General features: G+C 39.7%; 1 protein-coding gene across 1 annotated transcript in view; it reads right to left on the bottom strand.

Annotated features, from left to right (window-relative positions):
• STK3 (serine/threonine kinase 3) overlaps positions 1-12,244 on the bottom strand; it is a 317,866-nt gene that overhangs the window by 252,180 nt on the left and 53,442 nt on the right. The window contains exon 4 of the mRNA XM_062188183.1: positions 2,885-2,999. Within this exon, the coding sequence (XP_062044167.1) occupies positions 2,885-2,999 (115 nt within the window). The remainder of the gene's footprint in view (positions 1-2,884; positions 3,000-12,244) is intronic.

The raw sequence follows: 12,244 nt of genomic DNA, 5'->3' as shown, positions 1-12,244 counted from the left end.
TTAAAAAAAAAAAAGTTATCACATCTTAAGAAAAGATTGTTTTGTGACCATGCAAACAACTACTAGAGTGAGCTTTATACCTATTTCACAAATAAATGACAACCATTTCATTTCACTGGTCAGTGTGTGAAAGCCAGCTACTGTCTATGAAATTCAATCAGTGACTATCCCCATAAAATGATCAGATATTTAAAATCTCTTAGATGTTTAATTTTTTATTTATTTATTTTTATTTCTTTGAAATAGAGAGGGAAACAGAGAGACATCCTGCCATCTACATTGTCCAAATGCCTGCAAGAGGTGGGACTGGGTCAGGAGGTTAAAGCTAGAAGCCCAGAACTCTATCTGGTCTCCCACTGAGTAGCAAGGACCCAAGCACTTGAGTCATGACCTGTTGCTGGATGGGAAGAAGAGGAACCAGCATGTGGGCATCCTAAGCAACAGTTGAACCATGAGCCAAATACCTGCTCTAGGGTATATTTTTTTTAAAAGGGGATGAAAATGCCCTTATATTGTTAACTCTAACAATGACAGTATTTTTTTAGATAATAAAGAAAAATATCCTGTGCTGGAAAGCAAAGAAACAAATGCTCTTGAGATTTAAAAGGAACCGTCATCAAGGAAACACCCAGAGACTCTATCTACGACTCCTGATCAGTCTCTGGGGCAGCTCTGGTTTCTTTTATGTATATGGAAATTACAGTGTTTCCCGTTCCACTTAAACCAGGACTGTTCTGTAAGAACATGAATTAGACCACTGCAAATGTGTGACTCCCCAACATTCCCAGTAGTCTCTGGTCTTCTAATAAAGACTATGAAAGGGTAAGATCCTTCCTTTGGTAACTGGTAAACAAGATTCGTTTCTTAGTACCATGATCCCATCCATACCTATCTTTAAGAACTCCAGTGTACCTTCACAGTTTGTGATCACTGACAAGAAACCTAGATCAAATGCTTTCTAGCTAATCAGAATGGTAACACTGGCACTTTAAACCAACAAAACAGAGATGTTTAAAATTTTCCATTTTACATACTTTGATTTCATATTCCTAATAAATAGCTTTAAAAACTAAATGTACTAAATTTAGCCCTGAGAAAATTTTAAAACACTTCTCTGACTGAAGTAAAATTATTTTCAATTAAAGGACTGTTCTGCCACTCAGGAGTCATCTGATTTACATAAACGCTAGTTAAGCACCACAGAAATCCTAAAATATATAATTAGAATGTCACAGATCACTTAATCCATTCTGTCAAAACAGGGATTATTTTAACTTCTGTTTCACTTCCTTTTAAGAAATCCTATTTACTTTATTTTCTCTAAAAGGAAAAAAAAAAAAATTAGTAGGATAAACTTACAACATACTTCCCCAATCAAAATTTAAAATGATTCTGGTTAACCACAAATTGACTCAAGTAAAGTATTTTTTCTGATGTATTTTACTGAAACATGTCTGACAACATATAATAATGTCATATAATCACTGAATTACTGTTGTACAAAATTTCAAATCATTTCACTGATTATTATTCTTTATAGTCATTCAAATGCAAAAAGATCACTTTGGTCTTTAAAAATTGTCTAAATAAACAAGATACATTGCTAGACTAAAGTAAATAATTTTGTTAATAGCTCTTCTGAGGTTTAAAATATAACCATAAAAAGCTTCTATTAAGTAATACATTTCATTAAGGTGAATTCACAAAAGTAAAAATAAATATAAATGACTTAGTTCTATCACTTTCACAGATCCAGACAGTATTTGGGAAAGTAAATATAAAACATTCTTTTCGGGGCCAGCATAGTGGTATAGCCAGTAAGGCTGCTGCCTGTGATGTTGGCATCCCATATGGGCATCAGTTCAAGTCTTGGCCACTGTACTTTTTGATCCGGCTCCCTGCTAATGGCCTGGGAAAAGCAGTGGAAGATGGCGCAAGTGCTTGAGCCCCTGCTACCCATGTGGGAGACCTGGAAGAAGCTTGTGGCTCCCTGCTCCAGCCTAGCCTATTCCCAACTATTGCAGCCATCTAGGGAATGAACCAGAAGATGGACAATCTCTCTCTCTCTCTCTGTAACTCTTTCAAATAAGTAAACAATCTTTTAAAAATAAAAGCCTTTTCAATTATTTTTAAAAATTTAAAAAACATAACTTCTTCAACTATTTGCCAGCCATAAATTATAGAAAAATTAAGATAAGGAAATACAATGAATATTATGAAATTTAAATAAATGTATAGCCATAATTTTCAATGTAAGTTCTATTTATTTATTTGAAAGGCAGAGAGACAGAGACAGACAAAGACGGGCAGCTTTTTCCATCCACTTGTTCACTTCCTAAAAACCTGGCTGGGCCCTGTCAAAGCCAAGAGGCTGGGACTCAACCCGGGTCTCCCATGCAGATGGCAGGGACCCAAGTACTTGAGTTATTACCTGCGGCTTCCCAGGATGTACATTAGCAGGAAGCTAGAATGGGAAGCTGGAATCAGGGGCAGAGCCAGAATTTAAACCCACACACTCTTTTATGGGATACAGGTATCGCAACTGGCATTTTAACCACTGTAACAAACACCTTCTTCTAGCCATAATTTATTGAACCCTCACTAATAATCAACACACACACTGATTCCAAATGAATAGTAGCTTTTCAGACTTGCCAAAAATAAAAATAAATAAAAAATAAATAAATTTAACAATCATGCCATTCATAAGTATCCCATGAAAAGATCTGTGGGTGATTAATACACCTCTCACCAGATCCCTATATGCTGTTCCAAACTTTCTTCCCGCTTATATCTTCTTTCATAAAAAAAAATGCTACCTTGTCAGATTCTAAAAGATGAATCTTTAGAAATAATGTCAGCAAAACAATTGTAAAATACTTACTGTCTTGTTTCGTAATCTAATTATGTCTGAGACAGAGCCAGCGCCACAGTACTCCATAACAATCCAGAGATCTGTGTTCTTAAAGTAACTGCCATAGTACTTCACAACATATGGGCTAAAGAGAAATACACAAACTATTAAATTTAGTTAATTCCCAAAGAAAATTTTTCTCTTAATCACAACACTAAGTATTTTCAGCAATTCATAATGCTCTAAAAGGTATATTTAATGAGTAAACTTCTATTATACATTGAATTTATCTAACTTTACCAACTGTGTACAATTAGGCTTTAAAGCATGGATAAAATTTAACAGGATTACAAACCATAGGAGGCCTAAATGTTCTGAGCGATTCTTAAAAAAAAGACTTTACTTTGGCAGACTTCTTATTTAACATAAGGAACAAATGAAAATATTTTCCTTTAACTAAAGCATTTTAAATATAAATCTTATGAAAGAGTTTGCATTCAGTCAAATATTAACAATCAACTTTAAAATATATTATTTTTCATAGAGGCCCAAAAGAGTTTTTTAATCTTCTTTCATTTGGCCCTTTGAAAATTCTCAAAAAAAATTAATTATAATGTTTTTTTGCTTAATTGAGATAATTAAAATCACTAACAATTTGAAGCATTTCTGTATATGTGCTGCCGAAGCGAGCACACAATTTGAAGTATTTCTGAACTAAGTTTTATATCTTACATAGCAAAATAAACTGTTTATAGCCAAGATGTTTTCAAGCAGTCAGAGGAGAAAATGACTTTTTTTTTTTAAATTTTTTTTAATTATTTTTTTTCCACAGGCAGTTAGACAGTGAGAGAGACAGAGAGAAAGGTCTTCCTTCCATTGGTTCACCCCCCAAAATGGCCGCTACAGGCGGCGCATTGCGCTGATCCGGAGCCAGGAGCCAGGTGCTTCCTCCTGGTCTCCCATGCAAGTGCAGGACCCAAGCTCTTGGGCCATCCTAGACCGCAGCAGAGAGCTGGACAGGAAGAGGAGCAACTGGGACAGAATCCAGCGCCCCAACCGGGACTAGAACCCAGGGTGCCGGCGCCATAGGCGGAGGATTAGCCTAGTGAGCCGCGGCACCGGCCAACTCACTATTATTTATAAAAGGGGGGTAGGAAATGGTGCTGTGGCATAGTAGGTTAAGCCTCCACCTGTGGCACCGTCATCCCATTTAGGTGCCGGTTCGAGTCCCATTTGTTCCTCCTCTGATCCAGCTCTCTGCTTATAGGCTGGGAAAGCAGTGAAATATGACCCCAGTGCTTGGGTCCCTGTACCCGTGTGGGAGATCCAGAGGAGGCTCCTGGCTCCTGGTTTTGGACTGGCCCAGCCTCGGCCATTGCATCCATTTGTAGAGTGAACCAGTGGATGGAAGACATTTCTCTCTGTCTCTCTCTCTCTCTGTCTGTAACTTTACTTCTCAAATAAATAAATAAAAATGTTTAATAAAAATTTTATAAAGGATATACTACATATGTTGATATATAAAATGTCTTTTTTTAAAGATTTTATTTATTTGACAGGTGGAGTTACAGACAGTGAGAGGGAGGACAGAGAGAAAGGTCTTCCTTCCGTTGGTTCACTCCCCAAATGGCCGCAACGGCCAGAGCCATGCTGATCCGAAGTCAGAAGCCAGGTGCTTCTTCCTGGTCTCCCATATGGGTGCAGGGGCTGACATATACCCACAGTTAAGCTTCCCTTTAGAGGACAAACTGCATATCCTTCAAAAAATCCTCTTTAAATATTAATTTTCTCATTCAAAATTTTGAAAGGTGTTAAGTAATAATGAGTTCAGGATTACATTCCCTGAAAAGCACATGGATAATGTATATTTTATCTTGCCATATACACTGATATATATGCATTTATTTATTTATATATGTCGGTTTTATCTATAGTTCCTGGTTCATAACTCCCTCCCCAAGGCAGGCCATAGAAACTCGAATTTCTCGTTCCCAACTGTGACATAGAAATGCCCCACCTTTTTGCCTTGGAGCTAGGAATTTCTCTGATCTACCTTGTCTGATAAGAGATGATAAGAGCACCCTACCTCAGAAGGAGTCCTGTTCCATAACCAAGAGAAGGCCATGCTGCACACAGAGGTCAGAATCCAAACAGACAGGACTTGCTGGCTTTCACTGCTGAGCCTACCAGCATTATGTCATACCCTTTTTGTCCAATGACATTTCAGCATGGTTGTCCATGCTTCAATCACGTCTATACAATGAAGTCTCCATAAAAATCCCCAAACACAGGATTTGAAGAGCTTGAGAATAGCTCCCCAGAGGAGTAATTTAAGCTAAGAGGCAAAGGCAGACTAGAAGTTAGCCAGCTAGAGCATCCAAGCACCAAGACTACTCACGCAAAGGTCCTTAGAAAACAAACAACAACCATGGAGATCACTGTGTCTCAAATAAAGTAGAACATAATGTAGTTGTAGATACAGGCACACACTTGATCATGACAGGCCTCAAAACCAAGGTAAGGAGACTGACCTTTATTTGATAAGCAAGAGAAAAACAGAAAAAAGTACTGTAGGCAAAACAATATGATCCAATTTATACTTTAAAGGTTTCTCTGGCTGTTCAATGAGAACCAATACAGGGAAGCAATTATGGACCTGGAGGTGAGTTAAGAAGTTACTTTAATCTTGTATACAAGTGATTGTATTAATAAGCACATCTTTTTATTGTCTGTATTTCTGATGTTTTTATATCTAAGACCCTGTTGAAACTAGAGTCCCTCTCAGGTTTGCTAATTGCTAGTTAGCAAAGGAATTGCCCTTGAGCATGACTTTCATACACAAACCAACCAGTCCAGAGCCGCGTGCCCAGCCTCCTCCCTGGTTACATTCCAAGATCACTATTCCCCTGGCCTAATCTCCCTAGGGCCGGGTCTCAGACAACTAGGGAAAGCCCCTATGCCCCAGAGCCCACTAAAATTACTCAAACCAGCCTATCCTAAACCTATTTTGTCCTGTCTCACCTGTTCTAGTGTGGTCATTAGGCATGAAAAAAGAAGCCAAGTTGACAAAAAGGGGCTGGTAGAAGATGACATGTTGTTTCAGTGAGTTGATGGTGCCAACCAGGGGGAGAGGAGTAACTAATGGGACAGAATGAAATGGAGAGGAGATGCACAGGAGAAAATTATCAAGCCCTCATGGTTTACCCCTCCTTGCTGGTGCATTGTGTAAGTTCACTGTGTCTTCCTTGTCCCACCACGTGGTAGAGTTTTCTAAGTCATAGCTATTTGGTTTGGTGCCCAAACCATATAGAATTGGTTATTTTCATTAAATAATTTTCATCAATATACTACTATAATCTTCGTGCTCTACAAATTAACAGGAACAATATAAAAGTAAATAGTGTTTTTACAAAAGCAATGTGAATATTCTTCTATGAGAACTGAATTGTTCTCACTCAGCAATTTGTTTCTTGTTGTTACTTAAGTCCAAATAGTCTAGGCTACAGAGGATAATTAATTGAAAGAAAATTGCAAGAAAGAAAGTCAAATGTTATTTTTTACAGCTTAAATGCTTTAAATATTAACTTGAATTTCATCTTAATTGAAAAACAACACTTTGCTAAAGGTATATTTTAAAAGTGAATCCTCATATACATGAGCTGATACCAATTGCCAAAATTCATCATTAATTCCTCACTATAGTGATATTCAAACTTTTTTTTTTGTTTGGCTTCAGAAACAGTGTTCACTGGAATCTCACCTCGCAATATAAGCAAACAGAATAGACAAGACAGTGGTTGTTCTTGTAGAAGCCAGGGAAGGCTCCATGACACCAAGCAGACCAAGTAGAAATGCTCTATCCCTACATGGTTAGCCTCTCCTCTTTGCCCAGAAAACTCAAGCCATCCTTCAAGACTCAGCTTGGGTGTATCCTCCCAGGAAAGCTTTCCTGATTCCCCAAGGTGAGGGGACTAGATATCTCTTCCAACATGCATAGTTCCCCATGCTACCCCATCACAACTTTTATCAGACTATACTGAAACGGGATGGCCCATTCATCTGTCACATCCATCTAACTGTATGTCCCTCTAAACCTTGAGACTCATTCATTGTTACACATGTGAGCAATACATGAAGGCTACTTTCAGGTTTAGGTACTCCATGTGTATTAAATGAGTAAATAAATGAATAATTGTGTGCACTAACACGTAACAACATATTTCTCTCGTTAAGACATGAGGAACTCCTTCTCTGGTGTATAAGCACCAAGAAGGGATGGATTGTGTCAGTCAGGGCTCTCTTGTACCCACGCTGGTTGGCACACAGTATTCACAGGTATTGCTGACCACTTCTCACCTCCATCCCATAACTGCCTTCCCTTGGAAATGCTGGAATCTTTTATTTATAGACACTGGTTTCAACTCTGGGCCTGAGGTCAGTAAATATGGGTTCCTACTGCATCTCAGTCATTAACTAGCTGCAAGCTCTTGAGTAACTCATGTAAAAGTTCCAGGTCTCATTTTCTGAACCTAAAAAATCATTTTTAAATGTGTTTTAGTACCAGAGGCTTTTCCTTCAAACAATATTTTAGAATGAGCCACAAGACATACAAAGATAAAAGCAATGATGAGGTTTCTCATTCTGTTCGACTCTTCATTGAAAAAGACTCCTAAAGTACCTCTTTGGAAGAATTCAGTTTGAAAAACAGTGAACTAGCTGACTTACAAAGGTCTAGCCTAACATTAACATTCTATGATTTATCCACTCAACAAATACTTATTTTTAATTAATTTATTTGAAAGTCAGAAAAGAGAGGTCTTCCATCCGAATGGTTCACTCCCCAGTTGGCCGCAACGACCGGAGCTGAGCTGATCTGAAACCAGGAGCCAGGAGCTTCTTCCCAGTCTCCTAGGCCAGTGTAGGGGCCCAAGGACTTGTGTCATCTTCCACTGCTTTCCCAGACCATAGCAGAGAGCTGGATCAGAAGTGGAGCAGCCGGGTCTTGAACTGGTGCCCATAAGGATTGCTGGCGCTTCAGGCCAGAGCTTTAACCCACTGCACCACAGCACTGGTCCCTCAACAAATATTTATTAAATGCCTACTCTACCAGGCACTGGATTAGACAATAAAGATTCAATAATAAAAAAGATGAGCTCTCAAATACTTATGCCAAAATACAATATTCAGTGCATATTTAATATCCACTAAAATGGACAAAAAAAATTTAAACATTCCCTCTAGTCTTTTTGTAGAGTGTAGAAGCAAGATAATCTACCCAAAATACTTAAATCATTTTCTCAAACAAAAATCTCAATATATGTCTTCTGTGGGAATATATTGATTTATACTGTTATCTTCTAAATCATTTTAATGCCAATCTCTCACTAACACATCCTATATTAATATTAGTAGTCACTAGCTAAAAGAGAATGCTTTCTCCTATCACTTCCTACTTTATTTTTGACTTGTCCTATGTTTTGGCATTTAGGATCTTTTAACCAACTAATTTTTTTGATCCTTCACACTTTCATACTTACAATATGAATTTCATATTGTATCTAATGGCAGGGACTATTTTTACTGATATTTCTTTACCATTTAGTCAATAAATATTTCAGAAGTACCACTAAATGTGTATGGCATTCTGCTATAAAGCAGTACAAAAGCTCTAGAATTCTATTCACATTTCATTTTCTTCCTCTTATAGTCTTCTTTTAAATGTTTCATGACTTTCAAATATGACATTTTGATATGCAACAGCTCATTTGTTTTTTAAAAAGTTTTATTTGAAAGGCAGAGAACAGAGAAAGAGGGAGATATAGAGAGCAATACCTCATCATTTTTTTTTCAGTCCCCAAACGCCTGAATCAGCAGAGGCTGGGCCAGGCCAAAGGCCAGACTTAGGAACTCTACCCCGGTCTCCCAGGTAGGTGGCAGGAACCCAACTACGAGCCATCACCTGCTGCCCCCAGAGTACACGTGAGCAGGAAGCTGGAATGCACAGCAGATCCACGACTGCAACCCAGGCACTGTGATATGGGATACCGGCATCACAAGCAGCATTTTTTATTATTATTATATTTTATTTTTTGAAACACAGAGTTACAGAGTGGGGCAAGGAGATACAGGAAGAGGTCTTCCATCCACTGGTTCACTTCCCAGATGGTCACAATTGTCAGAGTTGGTCATGCCAAAACCAAGAGCCAGGAGCTTCTTCCAGATGTCCCATGTTAGGGTAGCGACCAAAGGATTTGGGCCATCCTCTACTGCTTTCTCAGGCACATTCGCATGGAGCTGCATCAGAAGTGGAGCAGCTGGGACTCGAACCAGCACCCATCTGGGTTGCTGGCGGTGCAAGCAGCAGTTTAACCTGCTATGCCACAACTCCAGGCCCCTCAAGCAGCATTTTAATCACTGCACCAAACACCCATACCTCCCCCATGCATTCCTTACTTCCCACTCCCCTTAAAAGTTTAATATAACTAGAATAAGGATTTCCCTAGGATCCCCTCAACCTATAATGCTCTTCCCTATACTCCTCATACATACAGTATCTGTTCATTCATTCAACCAAAAGCATAAGCACTAGGCACTTTAATGGGTGCTGAGAAATAAAAATATGATTCTCCTCTCAAAGAGTGAAAGATAAAGATAGTGCAAATATTTCAGTAGGCAAGTCTGTAAGACCTAGTGTCATCAGAAAGCATCCACAAAAGGAATAAACATGATTCTCAATTGTTGTTGAAAGAAGGAAGGGCCAACATTGCAGCATGATGGGTTAAGCTATCACTTATGATGCCTGCACCCCTTATGGGAGCCGGTTCTCTTACTAATAGGGTCCAATGTGATTAAGGGTGACAATGTGTACAGGCTTCCTTGAGTAATCACCTGATATAATTCTGACAAACAAGACATAAAGTGAACATTTCTGGGTATGATCCTTCCAGTTTCTTCCTGCTTGGAATACAGACATAGTCTGAGGCTGCCAGCAGCCCTTTTGTAGCCATGAGATAATAAACATGAGACAAAGGTCATATGCAAAGAATCAGACAACAAGAAGCCTGAAGCACAGATGTTACTTTGTTGCTGCTGCTGGACCATCCCTATCACCAGATTTTTTTTTAAGAAATGCTTTTTTTTTTCATATACTTGAAAGGCAGAGAGAGAGAAAGAGAGAAAGGTCCATCTGCTGTTTCACTCCCCAAATATCCACAACAGCCAGGCCTGAGCCATGATAAAGCCAAGAACTCCATGTGGGTCTCCCACATGGGTAGCAGGGTCCCAAGCACTTAAACCATCATCCTCTGCTTCCCAGGACACATCAGCAGGAAGCTGAATCAGAAGCATAGAAGCCAGGACTCCAACTGGCACTCTGATATGGAATCCAGACATCCCAAGCATCAGCTTAACGTGCTGCACCACATTCCCCGCCCCCTTCAGACCTTTTGTTAGGGGAGAAAAAGAAATTCTTCTTTAATTCACTAGTTACAGGCTAAACGTAGTCCTAACTGATATACTCTGCATCTCTCATAAAGACCAGGTTATTATTATTATTTTTTTTTTTTTTTGACAGGCAGAGTGGATAGTGAGAGAGAGAGAGACAGACAGAGAGAAAGGTCTTCCTTTTTGCTGTTGGTTCACCCTCCAATGGCTGCTGCGGCCAGCGCATCTCGCTGATCCAAAGCCAGGAGCCAGGTGCTTCTCCTGGTCTCCCATGCGGGTGCAGGGCCCAAGCACTTGGGCCATCCTCCACTGCCTTCCCGGGCCATAGCAGAGAGCTGGCCTGGAAGAGGGGCAACCGGGATAGAATCCGGCACCCCAACCGGGACTAGAACCCGGTGTGCTGGCGCCGCAAGGTGGAGGATTAGCCTGTTGAGCCACGGCGCTGGCCAAAGACCAGGTTATTTAACACTGAGTATATAACACTTCATTATCAGCTCCATTTACCTACCCAACATCAGTCATACCAGTCTCTGTCTCAGACTCCCCACTCCGATCATTTTAAGCCTTGTCAGAACAGCACACATCAGTGGCTATGTTTTGGTTTGCTGTGGTTCACCTCTCAGTGGTTCATGTGCTGAATGCTTGGTCCTTGGTGTGGCACTAGGATGTGACCTATCTTTAAGAGGTGAAGTGCAGTCAGAGGACCTTAGTTCATTGGGGTTGTGCCCCAAAAGGGACTGTGGGAGCCCAATTTCACTGGCTGCTTATCTTCTGTGACTGTTTGCTTCCATGCTTCTGCTGTTGTGCCGCATCCACATGAAGTCCTCACCAAAAGCCAAGTGGAAGGGGCTGCTCAGACTGGGACGTTCAGCCTTTCCAAAGTGAGTTAAACACACTTCTTTCCATTATAATGTCAGCCTGCCTCAGGTATCTTGTACAGTAATGAAAAACTAACTTCTACAGCTGTTTTTCACCTTTCTATCTATAATTTTCTTTACTCTCTTAATCCTCCATTTCTTCCTCAGCATTCCAGACTTCCTGAGTCCAGTAGCTGAGGAACATGCCCCGCCTCTTATCCATCGTCACTGCATCAGTATGGTGACCGCACTATATCACAGCTGACGGCCTATGCATCTATCTTCCCTGTTATATCACCAGTTCCTTAAGAAGAAAAACAATAGTTTACATGTTTTGATATTCCTAGGTCCTTACACAATACGTCACCAACTGGGAGTGCTCAGTAAATGTTAGATGAATGAATTAGATTTTATATAAAACATGACTTTTAATTAGTAAAAACTGTTATGTTGGGGCCGGTGCTGTAGCACAGCGAGTTAAAGTCCTTGTCTGCAGTGCCAGCATCCCATATGGGTGCAGGTTCGAGTCCCGGCTGTTCCACTTCCGATCCAGCTCTCTGCTATGGTCTGGAAAAGCAGTAGAAGATGGCTCAAGTCCTTGGGCCCCTGCACCCTCATGGGAGACCCAGAAGAAGCTCCTGGCTCCTGGCTTCAGATCGGCATAGCTCCAGCCATTGCAGACATGTGGGGAGTGAACCAGAGGATGAAAGACCTTTCTCTCTCTCTCTCTCTCTCTCTCTCTGCCTCTCTGTAACTCTGCCTTTCAAATAAATATAATAAAGTTTAAAAAAAAATGTTATGTAACAGAAAATAAATTACCCACTCTTATCATCAAAAAAATCATTTTCACCCATAAATGGTCCTGAGAACAGGAAAACTACTTAAGTATTTCTTTCATATGTTCCTTTATGTTATAAAATCATGTCTAATGTATAAGCAAAAAGCTGTAAGTCCAAAAGACTACACTACAAAGATAACCTTACCTTTTTTAAAGGATCAGTCTTACTTCCAATGGGAACTCAGAAAATTAAACAGATAACAAAAAATACATTTTATTTTATATTTGCAAGTAAACAAGGAAATAAAATCT

This window comes from Lepus europaeus, chromosome 4 (genome assembly GCF_033115175.1).
Source record: "Lepus europaeus isolate LE1 chromosome 4, mLepTim1.pri, whole genome shotgun sequence".
NCBI lineage: Eukaryota > Metazoa > Chordata > Mammalia > Lagomorpha > Leporidae > Lepus > Lepus europaeus.
Note: the sequence above shows the minus strand (reverse complement) of the source record. Positions and strands in the feature narration are given on the sequence as shown.